At 44.8% G+C, this 18,160-nt stretch overlaps 1 protein-coding gene across 1 annotated transcript in view; it reads right to left on the bottom strand.

The window, feature by feature from the left end:
• Bub1b (BUB1 mitotic checkpoint serine/threonine kinase B) overlaps nt 1–14,570 on the bottom strand; it is a 49,109-nt gene extending 34,539 nt beyond the window's left edge. The window contains exons 1-5 of the mRNA XM_036185295.1: nt 14,527–14,570; nt 13,400–13,546; nt 5,992–6,051; nt 4,996–5,140; nt 1,116–1,312 (exon numbers count right to left, since the gene is read on the bottom strand). Coding sequence (XP_036041188.1) covers nt 1,116–1,312; nt 4,996–5,140; nt 5,992–6,051; nt 13,400–13,546; nt 14,527–14,561 — 584 coding nt within the window. The 5' untranslated portion in view covers nt 14,562–14,570. The remainder of the gene's footprint in view (nt 1–1,115; nt 1,313–4,995; nt 5,141–5,991; nt 6,052–13,399; nt 13,547–14,526) is intronic.
• Between the last annotated feature and the right edge of the window lie 3,590 nt (nt 14,571–18,160).

Below are 18,160 nucleotides of genomic sequence, written 5' to 3'. Positions count from 1 at the left end.
CCCCCTCCAAAAAAAAAAAAAGACAGTTAAAAGAATAATTAGTGAGGCCTTGGGTTCCATCTCCCAAGGCCATAAATTTAAAAAAACAAACAAACAAAAAAAACCTACTTAATCGGGCTGGAGAGATGGCTCAGAGATTAAGAACACTGACTGCTCTTCCAGAGGTCCTGAGTTCAATTCCCAGCAACCACATGGTGGCTCACAAAATTAACTGAGAATTCACCTACAGGAAGGTTCTTTTTAAAAAAAAAAAAAACAAAAAAACAAAAAAGCAAAAAAACAAAAAATTTAATCTAGGAAAAAATACTTACAAATCATATATATTATAAAAGCCTTGTCTTTAGAACATATAAGGAATTCTTTGTTTTTTTTAAAGATTTATTTATTTATTTTGTATACAGTATTCTGCCTGCATGTATCCCTTCAGGCCGGAAGAGGGCACCAGATCTCATTACAGATGGTTGTGAGCCACCATGTGGTTGCTGGGAATTGAACTCAGGACCACTGGAAGAGCAGCCAGTGCTCTTAACCTCTGAGCCATCTATCTCTCCAGTCCCCATATAAGGAATTCTTAAAAGCACAATTAAAGAAACTAAACTCAAAAGGAAAAGGTTACAAAAATAAATCATTAAAAAAAAAAAAAAAAAAAAAAAAAAGGCTGGAATAAAGGCCATTTTAGCTCTTAATCCCAGCATCCAGAGGCAGAGGCAGGTGGATCTCAGTGAGTTCGAGGCCAGCCTGGTCTACCAAGCGAGTTCCAGGACAGCCAGGGCTGTTACACAGAGAAACCCTGTCTCGAAACAAACAAAACGTTTACAGACTGTGGCTGTTCTGTGACATTCTGGAAAAGGGGAACTACAGGGGCAGAGGGGTGCTTGTGAGTGTCGGGGAAAGAACAGTATTAACTACAAAGACCAGCATGAGTGTGTATTCTCATAGGGTATGGAATATCCCATACTTGAGAACAGTGAAAAAAACATGCAAGCACACCCAAATGGATTTTACCTTAGAACAAAAAGGTCTTTAAAAGCCCCATGGTAATTAAGTAAATGTAACTCGACAAAGCATTCTTAGGATACTTAAATAAGGGTTAAGGCAGGCTCCAGGGAAGCTACCTGTGCTGGGACTGAAGTCTTTCCAGGGGCTCAGCCTTGCGTTCAATCCCCTCCTGGAACACGGCGTCTGCTCTCTTGAAGTTTTCTCTAGCTTCGTATTCTTCTGCCCATGAAATGTACAACTGGGCAAGAGAGACGCCAATCCCCTCGCTGTGTAAATAGCTGTACAAATCCAAGGGCTCATTGCACAGATGTCCCTGTAACACAGTAGAAGTGGCAACAGTCAGCCAATCTCCTCCTACTTGTCAAGAGCCTGTTGTGTGCCAAAGAACCACTGGGGAAACAACATGCACTTCCTGCATTGAGGAGTACGGATCTTATCTTATTATCTAATTATATTACATTTGTATTATAATTAGCCCAGCATTAAATGTAGTGGAATCTGGACCCAAGGAAGGGAGAAGAGTAGAGATCAATTTGCAAGAAAAGGGAAGGGAAGGAAAGGCTTCGAACAGGTGGCACTGAACGGACTTGGTGGGAACTGGACTTTCAGCAGATACAAAGGAAGAGCAGGGTGCTCCCCTTCTGTCCCACAGATGTGAAGAAAGGGACAAACTACCAGGCAGGGCACAATGGGAGTCCAGAGCAAAAGGCTCTGACAGGTCTTATGCGTCAAACCAATGGATTTTGCTTCTACCTAACAGCAAATATATTCTGTGCTGAGAGTTAAAAGCAAAGGCAAGATTTGGTGAAGTCTGTACTTAAGGAACTGTGTAATCAGGTATAGTGGAGAAAATTTCAACAGCCAAAGATGGAAAATAAAAGTTCCACACTATAAATGTTCTGACATATTTCTATACTTCCTGGCCATAAGAAAATTTTATTTCACTGTATTCTTTATATATACATACAAAATACTATTTATCTATTTATTTTTGGAGGCGCAGCTTACTCATAGCCCAAGCTGGCCCCGAACTCACTATTTAGACTGGGATGGCCTTGGACATATGGGCCTCCTCTTGCCTCTTCCGCCTCTCAAGTCTATCGGTTCAGACAGGGCCACCACACCTGGCCTCAGATTTTTATAGAGCAATAATTCAATGTCATTTAACACATAAAATCAATAGTTAGAACAGGTAGTTAATTCACATTCAGGATAAATAGCAAGCCTCCATAGTTTGTATTATTATGACTGATATCACAGTACAATTAGTCAGTCACGCCACTAAACTACTAGAAAAGAATCCAATCGGAGTTTAAGACTGCATGCACTACAGAGCATTCCAGCACACTGCTGTGTGTCCGTCCTGTTGAAACACACACTGCAGGAAGATGAGGGGCATGTGGGGACCAATACCTAGGAAGGACAGAAGGACAGGAAGTACTCGGCTTTAACGCAGCCCCCATGACCCCATAGGGAGAGTTCATGGCTTAGGATGACCTAAAGGGTTTTGTCAATGAGATGGGGAGGCCGGATCTTTCTATCTCCACACCAAGCAGCCCCAGGTTACAGGCCCCAGGAAGAGCACTGACAGCTGGGAACTAAGCAGCAGCACTTCCGGAAGCTGGAACTGGGTTCTGTGTGCTGAGAGGTTAGGTGAGCAGCCGGGCCCAGCACCCAGTATTATCACAGCTAAATGTGTGTGAGCAGAGAGGAATAGCCAAGGACTGTCACACAAGACTGACAGCCCGAGGAGCCACAAAATTACAACATGCATCACTTTCCATGCTTCTGTGACTGCTCTGTGACGGCTAGCAAGAGGAGGACCATTCGTTCAAGGCCACCCTGGTCTAAATAGTGAGTTCCAGGCCAGCCTGGGCTATGAGTGAGACCATGCCTCTACATGTGTCTCCGTCTGTCTGTCTCCCCCTTTCTGTGTGTTGTATGAGAGCTGGTGTGCCAGTGTGTGTTAGGAATTGTATCCAGCAGGACCCCCGGATGCAGCAGCGGGATAGTGGATGGCCCAGTCCACATAGGCATGGCCACTGGGCAGAGGGTGGAGATACAAAACCCAGACGCTGCATACATGTGGAAATGGTCTATTATAATAGAGAGATGAAGAGGCAAAAAGAGAGAAAGAGGGGGAGAGAGAGACAGACAGACAGACAGAGGGAGAAGAGGGGAGGAGGGAGAGAAAGAGAAAGGGAGGGGATGGGGAGGCGAGAGTTTGGAGATGTGCACAACTCCTGGGAAGAAAGCGGAAGAGCAGACAGGAAGGGGCGGAGCTTTCTCTTAAGAATGGGCTTCTAGGGCTTGGGGATTTAGCTCAGTGGTAGAGTGCTTGTCTAGCAAGAACAAGGCCCTGGGTTTGAAAAAAAAAGAATGGACTTCTACTTCAGGGCATAGGGTCACGCCAAGGGCCGGGATCAGAATATTAACGCTTATACTCAATGTTTTCAAACTTATCTTCTCTAATAAAACAGGCTCCACAAAGGTAGAAAGCATTGCTACCTACAAAGATCCTTGTCTCTAGCCAGGGTTTTATGTGACTAGTCTGGAATAAATGAAACATTCCATTTAAAAATTTTTTATTTGTAAGTGTGGACTAAATCAAACATTGCATCTAATTTATTTATTTATTTATTTATTTTGGTTTTTCGAGACAGGGTTTCTCTGTGTAGCTTTGTGCCTTTCCTGGAACTCACTTGGTAGCCCAGGTTGGCCTCGAACTCACAGAGATCCACCTACCTTCTCTCAAAAACCACAAAAAAAAAAAAAAAAGTTCCCAAACAGCCAGAGCTGTCTCAAAAAACAAAACAAAAAAGACAATATGTGGCTAGATTAACAGATTCAAGTTAAATATTTTATGGCAACTTCTAAATATTCAAACTAATTTACCTCTTTAACTAAAAATACTGATTTTCTAGTAACAATTTTTTTCCTTAGCTAGACTATAGGAATCATTTATAAAATAACTGACTAGAAAAATCTTTTCATAAAGCAAAAGAAAGGTGTGGTGTGAGGGATCCTTCATTACACCTTTTGACCACCCTCACAAAGAAAGAAAAAGCAAAGTAATTTAATACGTGCTTTTGCCGCTCACCTACAACGTTGAGTTACTGCTGACAATCTGACAGCTGAGCATCTGATGTAGTGGTTGTCTAGACCAATGCTACAGATTATCCGTGAGGGAGGAAGCTGTGTACACGTGTGCATAAGTGTGATAAGTGTGCACGTGTGTTTGAAGACTTCTACTTCACTGTGTACTGAGGTTTTCACCTACCACTGGGATCTGAACCTGGCACTCTGCACCACTAGGAAGGCCCTCCACCAGGAAGGGAGTCCCCGTCCTCTATTACTTACTGTACTTTGAGAGAGGGCCTTACTAATGTCCCTGGGCTGGCCTTGAGTATATATTTAGTATATTATATTGTCCAGGCAGGCCTTTGCTCTGTGATCCTCCTGCCTCAGCCTCCCAAGTAGTTGCATTACTGGCCTATACTAACAGGTCTGGGTTTAGGGTATTCACCGAACAGAGTTGGGGCTAGAGAGCGGGCTTAGTGGTTAAGAGGATTTGCTCTTGCAGAGGACCCAGGTTCAGTTCCCAGTACCAACAGGGAGGTTCACAAACATCTGTAACTCTAGTTCCAAGGGGACCCAATGCCCTTACACACTTACATACGGGAAAACACTCATACACATAGAACAAAAATAAATAAAATCTTGTAAAAAGTAAACATAGAAGCTACTAAAAATGATGGTGCATTTAGATGTTCTCCCAATCTTAATGTCTGTTTTATTTTTTCAAGGCTTTTAGTTTTATAAAAAAAAAATGGGATCTAACTGTGTAGCCCAGAATGGCATTAAACTGTGATCCTCCAGCCTCAGCGTCTCAATCACCATGCCCAGCTCAAATGGTTACTGAAACTTCCAAATGTTGACTCTTAACACCTCTACAGGAAAAAGCAATTTACTATTTTGAACTCAGATGACACTCACCAATTTGAGCCAGAGACTGAGAAACCGGGGGTCACCATAGTAACGCTTCTCCCCCTGTAGTGCTTCTATGGCTCTTTCTAGTAACGTTGACATGTTACTCTCCTTCCCGCCTTGAGGGTAGCTCTGCTCTGTCCAGGCAATATACCTGAATAGGAGGAGGAGGAACAGAATATATTTTGAACTGATTTATACTTTTGCTGTAGTTCTAAGCCTCATTCTGAATGGGTGTTTTGCTTTTGTTTTGAGACAGTCTTATTATGTAGCCTTGGCTGCCTGTACTCAATTCACAGAGATCTGCCTGCCTCTGCCTCCTGAATGCTGGGATTCAAGGCCTGCACGCCCCCCCCCCCCCAACCATTGTGGATTTGCTTATTTTATTATTGTGTATATGGAGTTTTGTCTACATGTGTCTGTGTACCACAAGTGTGCAGAGCCAGCAGAGGCCAGAAGAGGGCATCAGATCCCTTGGGACTAGAGTTACCTAGGGCTGTGGGCTGCCATGTCAGAGCTGGGAATCCAACCCAGTGCTCTGGAAGGGCAGCCAGTGCTCTTGACAGAGGAGCCATAGCTCCAGCCCTCTATTCTGGATTTTTCAACAAAAAATAGAATATATTCAAAGTACGTTTCTTTAGAAGTCCTCGGTGACATATCCTAAGCCTCTGTCTCTCAAACTTCCTCAAAGTGCTTGCAACAAAGGCTCTGGGAAAAGGATGGAAAGACACAACCAAGTTGTGTCATATTCCAATCTTCAACACCTCGGGGAAACCGGGGTTCAACTCAGTAGTACAGCCCTTCTTTGGCATGTGTAAAGTCCTGGGCTCTGTGCACAGCCCTGCAAAACACCTCAGAAAACCACTGTGGCTGTTCTGGAAGTCTGTTTCCCCAAGACAACACTTCCTGCTCTGTTCACACTCCATATCCCTCAATTTGAGAAACAAGGCCCGGAAGATTCATCTGGGGATGCCTCTGTTGTTCTTTCCATAGACAAATACTCACCTGTCCCAAACATCCAGAGGGTCATTTCCAGAGTAAAAGCGAATTTCAGATTCAAATGCCCTGGAATTGAAACAGACGATATTAGCACACCAGGATTTGATGACAGCCAGGAAGCAGGGCTCACACAATTCTATTCACTCCTCAAGTCTGTCATACTGAGCTAAACAACTATAGAGTTTGAGAATTTGTTAAATACAAAAAGGATAGTTTGGGGTTTAGCTCAGTGGTACAGTACTCAAGACCCTAGATTCAGTTGCCAGCTCAAAAAAAAAAAAAAAAGGGCAGCATCGCACCAAATCAATTATAGAATACTGTTTAGGCTAACAGTGCTGGCTCAGCTACTCTTCTGGGATAAAACACCAGGCCCCAAAAACGGACCTATAGAAGAAAGGGGGGGGGGGCTAACAGTTTCAGATGAGTAGAGTCCATGGCCCATGGCCATGGCATGGCAGCAGGCAGGCATAACCCAGGGCATAACCCAGAGCTTATGATGTTGAACAAGCACCAGGCAGAGAGAACTAGCTGGGCCTGGTGTGGGCTTTTGAAACCTCAAAGCCACCCCCCTACCCCAGTGATGCTATTCCTCCAAGGACACACCCTAATCCTTCCCAAATAGTTTTACCAATTGAAGATCAAGTGTGTACTGCTTGCTCCTGCAGACTATACAAGTTCCCAAGCACCCACATCAGGTGGCTCTTAACTACACCTTTATTTCATGTAGTTGAGTGTGTGTTTGCCTGAATGTATATATGTGTGCAGTGCCCAAGGAGGCAGGAAGAGAATATGAGAGAAGATGGCTGTGAGCCACCATGAGTGCTGGGAACCCAATCTATAAGAACAATAAATGCTCTTAACAACTGACCATCTCTCCAGTCCCGCCTTCCAAAAATAGAACCTTTAAAAAAACAGGGCTCTTGCAGAGCACCCAAATAGGATGTACCACAATCACCTTGAACTCCAGGTTATAGGGATCCGATGCCTCTGGCCTTACCAGGCACCCATACCCACATGCACCTCATTTAAAACAAACAAACAAAAAACTTAAATACACACATAAAAAGAATAGAAATTATATATATATATATATATATATATATATATATATATATTTACACACACACACACACACACACACACACACACACACACACATACATATATGTTTTTTGAGATAGGGATTCTCCGTGTAGTTTCTCTGTGTAGTTTTAGAACCTTTGAAACCTTTCCTGGAACAACTCACTCTATAGCCCAGGCTGGCCTCGAACCCACAGAAATCCACCTGCTTCTACCTCCCAAGTGCTGGGATTAAAGGCATGCACCACCACCACCCAGCTGTTTATATTTTTTAAAGATTTAGTTTTAATAATGTTTGTGTCTGTGTGGGTACATGCATGTAGTAGTATATTTTTTTAAAAGATTTATTTATGTATTATGTATACAGTGTTCTGCCTGCATGCCAGAAGAGGGCACCAGATCTCATTACAGGTGGTTGTGAGCCACCATGTGGTTGCTGGGAATCGAACTCATGACCTCTGGAAGAGCAGTCAGTGCTCTTAACTGCTGAGCCAGCTCTCCAGACCTGAGCAAGGATTTTTTTTTTTTTTTTTTTTTTTTTTTTTTTTGGTTTTTTTGAGACAGGGTTTCTCTGTGTTGTAGTAGTATATTTTTTAAAGATTTAGTTGTAATATGCTTGTGTCTGTGTGGGTAGTAGTATAGGTGTCCAAGAGGGACTATGTATGTATCAGCCTTGGTTAGAGAAGCTTGTTTTTGTGAAGGTGGGCAACTCCTAACTGATCAAAGTGCTGAGACCAGTGACTGCTGAGTGCTCAGCCTGCAGAGAATATCCGCATCACCCTCTCCAGGGCTCAGGGAGGGCACAAAAGAGGGGGTGGGAAGATTCTAAGAGATGGAGGATGGAGAATGTGGTGATAGTTTGTTTGTACTCTTAGCAAATAAAGGATGCATGAAGATCAGAGGACAGAGCCAGCCACTAGGTTAAACATAGAGGTCAGGCAGTGGTGGCACACACCTTTAATCCTAGCATTTGGGAGGCAGAGGCTGAGATCTGTCTGGCTTTCTGTGAATTCAAGGCCACACTGGGCTATATGAGATTAATCCCGTCTAAAGAGAAACAGAGCCGGGCAGTTGTGGCACACACCTTTAATTCCAGCTCTTGGGATCACACATCTTTAGTCAAAGCACTAGGAAGGTTGAGACAGGAAGTGATATGGCTGGGTAGAGAAAGGAACCTAAGACAGGAGGAGACAGGAACTCACACTCTTTCAGGCTGAGGAGTTGGTGAGGTAAGAGGTGGTGGCTGTGGCTTGCTCTGCTTCTCTGATCTTTCAGCTTTCACCCTGATATCTGGCTCCGGGTTTTTATTATAAGACAGACCGTTTAGGACTCGTGCGACAGAGAAAAACGCATCACACAATGCCGTTTCCTGGACATGATATGGCTAGTGAAGCACCAATGCACAGCAGCTGTGCTTGCTCGCACAGACACAAACAAGAAAGCGTCCACTGGCCAGCAAGATGCTCAGTGGGTAAGCACACTCCCTGCTGAGCCTGAGTCGGGTCCCTAGAACCTACATGGTAGAAGAAAGGAACAGATCCTGCACGTTGTCCTCTGACCTCCACACACAATCCTAAAAAACACAGCATCCTAAGAAACACAGCATCCTAAGAAACACAGCATCCTAAGAAACACAGCATCCTAAGACACACAGCATCCTAAGAAACACAGCATCCTAAGAAACACAGCATCCTAAGAAACAAAACGAAGTAAAACCAAGATGAGGCGCAGTGACGTTCCACTCTGCATGGGGAAGGGCTCATGAGTGGCCACTCCTCCGAGGAGACACTGGCAGTTAATGGTGGCTGGAGAGTCGAGTCATTTCCTCAGGGGTAGGGTCACTTTTGGTTACCCGTGATCCAGTACCCCACAATTCATGTAAGCAACCCTAATCCAACTCAGTGGGTCTCTCTCTCTCTCTCTCTCTCTCTCTCTCTCTCTCTCTCTCTCTTTCATACACACACACACACACACACACACACACACACACACACACCCCAAAAAACAAAACTACAATCCAACAAAACTAACAAGCAGAGACACAAAACCAGGAACGGTCTTATTGGGAAGAAGAGAGAGCTCAGCAGGTCAGGGGGGAAAGAGTCCCAGGACGGAGTCTAAGCTAACTGACCAGAATAAACGGGAGCTCTTTAGTGGACTCAGGTGGGGAGAGAGACACAGGGAAGAAGATGGGACTTAGGAATTTCATGGGCCTTTTTGGATCTTGGAAAGCAGAGAGAAGGGTCAGCTGGGCTACTCTCTATTTTTATTAATATTAGAATAATTTGAATAATTGTTAGATTTTGTTGTTTCAAGACGACCAGGCTGGGCTCCAGTATAGGTTTTAAAAAGTGAAAATAGGGCCAGGCGGTGGTGGCACATGCCTTTAATCCCAGCACTCGGGAGGCAGAGGCAGGCGGATCTCTGTGAGTTCGAGGCCAGCCTGGGCTACAGAGTGAGATCCAGGAAAGGCGCAAAGCTACACAGAGAAACCCTGTCTGGAAAAACCACAAAGTGAGAATAGGGGTAGGAACTAGAAAGCAACCATAATATATCAAAGAAAAAGGAGTTATTCCAGGTCACCTGCCTTTATGGTCCTGAGTTTAAGATACTCTGTGATCCAACAATTCCATTCCAAGGGGTTGGGGTGAAGATTATGTCCACAAAATATCAAATATCCACACTAGCTTGATTTACAAAGCATACAAGAATGAAATGTAATGTCCAACAATTGGTAAATATTAAACAGAGTACTTACTCAGCTATAAAAAGGGACAGCCTACTGATACATACAACATGAAAAGTACTCAAAATTACACTAAATGAAAGATCTATATGATTCTATGTTTTGGAAAACTAGTTGAAGACATGTTACATTTGTTTATGTTGTGGAACATTTGTTGTTGGTTTTTTTAATTTTTTTTTTAATTTTCATGTACATTTGTGTTTTTGCCATGGGTGTCGGGGTCTAGAAACTGGAGTTACAGGCAGGTGTGAGCTGTCATGTGGGTGCTGGGAATTGAACTTGGGTCCTCTGGAAGAAGAGTCAGCGCTCTTAACCCTTCAGCCATCTTTCCAGCCCCAGAACATTGTTTTAACAATGCAAAGATGTGTTGCATTCTTTTATGCTGCATTTGTTTAACTCTGTGAAGCTGTGTTACTTTTGTTTATGCTGCATTTGTTTAACTCCGTGAAGCTGTGTTACTGTGCCTGTCTAAAACACCTGATTGGTCTAATAAAGAGCTGAACAGCCTATATCGAGGCAGGAGAAGGAAAGGCAAGGCTGGCAGGCAGAGAGAATAAATAGGAGGAGAAATCTGAGAAGAGAAGATAAAGGCACAGAGAAAATGAAGAGAGGAGGACATCAGGGCCAGCCACCCAGCTACACAGCAAGTCACGGAGTAAGAAGTAAAGAAAGGTATATAGAATAGAGAAAGATAAAAGCCCAGAGGCAAAGGATAGAGAGGATAATTTAAAGTTAAGAAAAGCTGTCTAAAAACAAGCCAAGCTAAGGCCAAGCATTCATTCATAAGAATAAATCTCCATGTGTGATTATTGAGGAGCTAGGTGGCAGGCACCCAATGAGGATAGAGCCAAGAGAGTGAAAACAAACCACCATTCTTTTTGTATAAGATTCTACAATAAGCTGGGCACGCTGACACACACCTGCAAGTCCATCACCAGGGAGACCGCAGGAGGTGACCACAAGTTAAAGCCAGACTAGTCTACAGAGCAAGGGCCTACCACAAACAAACAAACAACAAAACTCCAGAACAGGCAAAGTGGCTTATTTTGACAGAAATCAAATCAGCAGGTGCTTCACGGAGAAGAGAGAAAGGAGGAGAGAAAGGAGGAGAGAACTCCCTAGTCGGGGGGTTATGATGAAATGTACTGCTGGGGGTTGGGGATTTAGCTCAGTGGTGAAGCACTTGCCTAGCAAGCGCAAGGCCCTGGGTTCAATCCTCAGCTCCACAAAAAAAAAAAAAAAAAAAAAAAAAAAAAAAAAAAAAAAAAAATCTGAGCATTCACTCTTTCTAAATTGTACTCAAAAGGGATTTCCAGTGCTGTGGGAATGGCTCAGTGGTAAATGTATGCTTGGTACTTAGGAGGCCCTGGAGCCAATCCCAGAATCCCAGAAAGGAGGAGAGGGCTGAAGAGATGGCTCAGGGGTTAAGAGAGCACACTGCCAAAAACAAAACAAACAAACAAAAAAAGGAAAAAAGCCGGGCGGCGGTGGCGCACGCCTCTAATCCCAGCACTCGGGAGGCAGAGGCAGGCGGATCTCTGTGAGTTCGAGGCCAGCCTGGGCTACAGAGTGAGTTCCAGGAAAGGCGCAAAGCTACACAGAGAAACCCTGGCTCGGAAAAACGAAAGAAAAAAAAAAAAGAGAGCACACTGTTCTTGCAGAGTGCACCCATGCTTGGCAGCTCAAACCAGCCCACTCCAGCTCCTAGGGAGCAAAGCCCTTTCTGACCTCCTTGGGAACTTGTACACACGCATACACACACACACACACACACACACACACACACACACACACACGCTCGCACGCTCATACTCACACATATACACATAATTGAAAATAAATAATTTTTTTTTCACAAAAAGGGAATCAGAGAGCAATGATTAAGAGTCCTTCAGAAGTGTTTCTGTAGCATTAACTAAAATGGGGAAGTAGAGAAAGGAGGGTCATTTGGGAGTGAAGGTGTGTGTTATCCAGACAACAGAATTACATCCGGATAAACCTGTCATAGTTGAAAATACCCTAGGTAGTCTGGTGGTGGTGGCGGCGGCTGCGGCGGCTGCGGCGGCGGCGGCGGCGGCACACGCCTTTAATCCCAGAACTCAGGAGGCAGAGGCAGGAGGATCTCTGTGAGTTTGAGACCAGCCTGGTCTACAGAGTGAGTTCCAGGACAGCCAGGGCTACACAAAGAAATCCTATTTCAAAACAAATAAACTTGATAGATAGATAGATAGATAGATAGATAGGTATAGATAGATAGATAGATAGATAGATACGGAGTAATCTTTTGTACAATATGAAGATGTGTCTTTGCCAAGGTGCCTTCTTATTGGTTTAATAAAAAACTAAACAGTCATTAGCTAGTCAGGAAGTATAGGCGAGAGAGCCAGACATGACACTGGGAAGAAGAAAGGCGGAGTCACCAGAAGATGTAGAGGGAACAAGATATGCTGGAGAACAGGTAAAGGCCACAAGCATGTGGCAATATGAAGATTAATAGAAATGGGATTAAAGCTGTAAGACCTAGTTAGTAACAAGCCTAAGCTATGGCTGAGCTTTTATAATTAATAATAAGTCTCAGTATCATTATTGAGGAGCCAGCAGTCCCCAACAAAAATAAATAAATAAAACCCAAAAGGAAAAGGAAAAGAAAATACCCTAGGTAAGAATGTATTAAATACATCTATCCTGCCAGACACCACAACTTAGCAACAGAGCATACTGCACATGGCTCAACCTCTCAGAGGTGCAGGATCACTGGGTACTTACTGCCCCTTTCTACAACTGCCAGGCATCTCAAAGCAGTCCTACTATGCATCCCTCTTCCTTGAAAAGATCAAAATTCAAAGTATGGTTTCTGCCAAGTTGTGTATCATTTCCATATCCACCTAAAATCATAAGCTGAATCTTCTTAAGCTGTACACTGGTAACAGACACTGAGAAAGGAAGAGTTGTCAATGGTAGCTGTAAAAGCTCAGCTGAGGGCAGAGCCTGGGGTGAACCAACTCAAGTCAGACAAGGAGAGAAATAAGTTCAGGACCAAGATGCAGGTTCCAGGAATAAGCATTAAGAATGAAATCCTGCCAGGCAGTGGTGGCACACGCCTTTAATCCCAGCACTCAGGAGACAGAGGCAGGTTAATCTGAGTTTGAGGCCAACCTGGTCTGCAAAGTGAGTTCCAGGACAGCCAAGGCTACACAGAGAAACTTGTCTCCAAAATTTAAAAATAAATAAATAAATAAATAAATAAATAAAGAGAATAAAGAGAGAGAATATGGATACACATCACATTTTAACCTGAAATAAATACTATCTCATACAATTAAAAAGCTTCCAAGTGCCAGCGGTGGTGGTGCACGCCTTTAATCCCAGTACTTGGGATGCAGAGGCAGGCGGATCTCTGTGAGTTCAAGACCAGCCTGGTCTACAGAGTGAGTTCCAGGAAAGCCAGGGCATGAAAACCTAAATAAATCTTAAGAGGAAACACAAAACTTGCAATCAAGTATTCCTCAGGGCCTTCTGCAGCTTCGCGCGCATGCTCCCTACCACAGCTGGGGCCAACAAGTCGGATCAAACAGTTCTACTACTTACCGTTTCTGTTGCTGAAGAGTAGTGTTACATGCAGATTCCTGCTGTGCCAAAGCTCCCTGAAGTGTGGACATGATCCGGCCATGCCGTAAGGGTTGCACGTTCTCTTTACTCAGCTCCCACTCAGCTCCCTCCAGGGACATGGCTTCACTGTGAACAAGGAACAGAGGTGACCCTGACACAACACGCTTACAGTACTAGACTGTGTCGCCGGCTTTGAACAGGTGAGCTTTTGCAACTTCGGGTGGGATACACAGAGTTGGGACCCTGGTAGCATTATTACTCTCTTAAGCTTCTGAGTCCTACCACTTGGTTTCCAAGTTTACGACTAACAGAAGAGAGCACTTGGCAAGGGTGTTGTTGGCAATATTATACAAATGAAGTTAAAGCCAGGAAAAGTAATTTTTAAAAGCATCATAAATTTAGCAAAGTAGATTTTTTTTTTTTTAAGAAGCAGTTTTATATCTACTATGGAACATGGAACAATCTGGTTTAATTCAAACTTAGTGGTAGTCAGACTAATATGCCATGTTTTAATTTCAATTTCAAACAGACATAAGCCAGGCAAGAGGTGGTCACGTCTTTAATCCCAGCACTTGGGAGGCAGGGGCAGGCGGATCTCTGTGAGTTGAAGTCAGAACTTAAGCTTTACAAGGGTTGGAATTTTGTGTCTTTTATGGTCCACCTTCAGTATTCATGTGGTGGTCAATAAATTCTGTCGCATAAATGGAAGCTTATGACATGGCAATGACCCAGCTATCATGGATTCCATAATTCAAATGCATATTACATTAGTATCTGCATGGCCCCCATGTAAGGCATGTTCAAGGTTAAAAAAAGGAAGGAAGGAAGGGAGGGAGAGAGGGAGGGGGGGGAGGGAGGGAGGGAGGGAGGGAGGAAGGAAGGAAGGAAGGAAGGAAGGAAAAGAAAGAAAGAAAAACCGACTGAAGTGAGTTGCAGGCTCAGATCTCAAGGCAAATTCCAAGCTCTCCCAGTTTAGCCCCGCGGCTGGATGCAGGGCTCCATGCTATCAGGAAGGGGGCTCGGGAGAGCATGCTCTTTCCCGACCTCGGCGATGCTCCCCTCGCCCACCCAGCACCCAGCTGCAGCAGCTTGGCTCCGGTCCTCACCTCGCAGCAAGCCCTTCCTTCCTCGCCGCCGCCATCCTGCATTCCCGATTCTTGCTCTCGCTCGTCCGCAGACTTTTTTCCTCCGTGTGCCGACTGTCTGAGCTTCCTTCCTCAGCCTTCAGCTGGCCCTGGAGTTGCGGAGACCGTCTCCCGGTGCTCCTAGACAAAAGCATGCAGCCAACGCCTTCCTACAGCAGCCGCCTCAAGCCCCATCATGCCTAAGCCGCCAAGTTTCAAATTTAACGGTCTCTCGCCGCAGACGTAGCCACGCCCCCGGTCCTCTCTCTCCCAAAGCATTCTGGGGATTGCAGTTTATCCCGGGTTTAAGCCTGTGCTGCGCTGTGCATAATGGGAGTTGTAGTTCCAGGGTAGAGGTACTGGAACCAATGGCTTTCCAGGCGCAGCAGCAGGCTCAGACACTAAGAATTCACTGCGAGTTCGCTCTGAGTTTCCATTCTAAGGCAAGTATTCGAATCCAACAAGGGACACCTTAAGAACAAAGGATTTCTTTGATGTTTTGAGTGTTATGACATGTCTTTGAGTACATGTGCCTGACCTGGCTCTTCTAGGTTGCTCAGACCAAGTAATTATGCTCCCCTAGATCTTGCAGTCTGCTCTGGGATCCTTAGGCCACTCTCACCCAGCTGTTTCCCATCGAACTCGTCTTTTAAAAAGTTAGATTCTAGGTAGGCAGAGGCAGGCGGATCACTGTGAGTTCGAGGCCAGCCTGATCTACAGAGTGAGTACCAGGAAAGGCGCAAAGCTACAGAGAAACCCTGTCTCGAAAAACAAAAACAAAAAAAAGTTAGATTCTAGCTGTCATTTTTTCTCTTCCACCAGTCCTGGGTTAGCACGGCACTTCCTCTCCCAGAATAAGCCCTTTCACCTCTACAACTTCTCGGCTTCCACCACTTCCTTTAAACTATCTTGGAAGTGTACCCATGTGTTCTTTCATACGGCCTAGCCAGAGGTCCTGTAAACTACGATGTAACTGCACAACAAGGCTAAGTCCCTTGCTTATTTCCCTGGGGCTAAAGTCAGGCTTGGTGGACAAGCCTGTATCTCAGCTACTCGGGAGACTGAGATACAAGGATCAGGAGTTCAAGACCAAAGAAGGCCTTATTTCAAAATAAAAGTTGGAGGTTTTTGTTCGTTTGTTTTTAAGGATGGCGAGGGAGAGTGGCTCAGTGGAGAGCACTTGACTAGCTTGTGTCAAGGCCCTTGAGGCTACCAGGACCACACACACACACACACACACACACACACAAAGAAGAAAAGAGAGAGAGAGAATGAAAATGAGAGTAAGAATGGGTGGGGATTTAGCTCAGTGGTAGAGCACTTGCCTAGCAAGCACAAGGCCCTGGGTTCGATCCTCAGCTAAAAAAAGAATTACTTGGAACATGAAATCTGCTTAGGCTGGACTATAACTGGATAGGACCGGTGGTGGTTTGAATGAGACCACTCCCCGTAGGCTCATGTGTTTGAACACCGGTCCCGGTTACTGGAACTGTTTGGGAAGGGTTAGGAGGCATGACCCTGTTGGAGGAGGTCTGTCACTTGGTGGTGGGGGGGGGGATGGAGCTTTGAGGTTTGAGAAGCCCATACCATTTTACACATTTTTAGTGGGAAGAGGCTAGGACAAAGGCACAGACAGCTGGAGAGCCTCGATGTTCTGAGCCATGGTTGGGACAGAGAAGATGAGACCAGTGGACTAGACAGAGTTTTGCCATCTAAGAACTTTGGGGTGGGGAGCAAACAAATAAGTGATTTGAGTGCATTGATAGCCGGCGAGAAGCAGATAAACCAGGGGCTCACAGGAGCGTATAGGAGCTTCCAACCAGGCTCTGGAGTAGAAAGGGAAGCTGTGGGGATTTCTCTGCAGAAGCCAGTGCACCTGAAGGGGAAGGATGAGTTGGCACAGTCTGCTGATCAGAACAAGCCAAGTTCTGTAGCAACTGAAGTGCGTCTGTGGTGGATTCCCACCTCCTCTCCTAGTCACCGCTGTCCAGGTGGTTTCCCACTCGGGTCTCACCTTTTGGACCTCCGTGCTGCCTCATCAAAATGTGCCTGACTTTGTTCCATTTTTTTTGCCTAACCATTATATAGAAAACAGGAGGTAAATGGTGATGAGATGCTCCTGATAGTGGTTTTGTTGTTTGGTGTTTTTTTTGTTTTGGTTTGGTTTGGTTTGGTATTGGTTTTTGTTTTTTGTTTGTTTGTTTGTTTTTCAAGACAGGGTTTCTCTGTGCAGTTTTGGTGCCTGTCCTGGATCTCGCTCTGTAGACCTGGCTGGCCTCGACCTCACAGAGATCCGCCTGGCTCTGCCTCCTGAGGTCTGGGGTTAAAGGTGTGCGCCACCGCTGCCCAGCGATACTAATACATGTTATAGGAACTGGAGATTCAGTGTCCAGTTGTTTCTGAGGTACTGGGTTATGCGAACTGCACTCTTGAAGCCTTGATCCATCAAATTGCACCAGGAATCTCTAAGGGTGTCGTCGGTATTCCTGTTGATCCTGAACCAAACCCCACAACTCAACAGCATGAAATGACACAGACTTGTTATCTTCCATCTGATGGCTGAGAAGGTTCTCGGGGATGACAGCCACATTCCAAGTTGTCTTGTTTTCTGGAGTTGCCGTGGGAGAATGTGCTGCTTTTGTGCCGGTTTTCTAGAAGCTTCCCTAGCATCCCCTGACTTATGCTTCCCTTTTCCATCCTCAAAGCCAGGGACCTAGCCTCTCCCTGGCCAGGTTTCACCATTATATGCCTTTTTCTGATTATAGTCAAGGAAGTTTCTGTTTTTAAAGGCTCATGACTAGATGGGGCTCACCTAGACAATTCAGGAGAACCTTTGCATCTCTCGATCCTGAGCCCTCAGCACATCTGACAGGTCCCTCTGGCAATAAAAGGTGATATCTTCACAGGAACCATTTTGAAGGGTCGTTATGCTACCTACCTTGGGTTGAAAAATACATTGTATCTCTAAAAGTATTTAATCGTAAAGAAACTTTTCCATGTTCTTCTTTCAGGACAAATTGGGGAATATGTTACTTAATATATTGCCCTCTCTAGGGCTTTTTATATCTTAACAGGGAGGTTTTGTTGTTGTTGTTTTGTTTTTTTGTTTGTTTGTTTTTGTTTGTTTTGAGACAGTGTTTCTCTGTGTAGCCTTGCCTGTCCTAGAACTTGCTCTATAGACCAGGCTGGCCTGGAACTCACAGAGATCTGCCTGCCTCTGCCTCCTGAGTGCTGGGATTAAAGGTGTGCGCCACTACTGCCTGGCTAACGGTTTTGAGAGAAGAAAATCTATAAAGGAATACATTTCACTGATGGGGCCATGCATAATGGTGTTTGCCTTTAGTCCTGGCATCTGGAGAGGCAGGTAGAGTTTTGTGAGTTTGAGACCAGCCTGGTCTACACAGAGAGTTCCAAACTGCATAGTGAAACCCTATCTCAAATAAGTAAATTTTAACTGGTGGGTTTCAGGCGGAATGGCGACTTTTAGCAGTCTGGGATTGTTCTAGCAAGCTCCCCCATTTCTTTCCTCTACTCTCATCAAAGTCCTATCTTCCTGCATGAGCGGCTCTTAGATGGACTTAGTGGTTATAGATGGCCTCTTGTGCAGTGTGGTGAG

The sequence above is a fragment of the Onychomys torridus genome, chromosome 4 (assembly GCF_903995425.1).
Source record: "Onychomys torridus chromosome 4, mOncTor1.1, whole genome shotgun sequence".
NCBI classification, from domain to species: domain Eukaryota; kingdom Metazoa; phylum Chordata; class Mammalia; order Rodentia; family Cricetidae; genus Onychomys; species Onychomys torridus.
The sequence above is the reverse complement of the archived record's forward strand: the minus strand, read 5'-3'. Positions and strand labels throughout refer to the sequence as shown.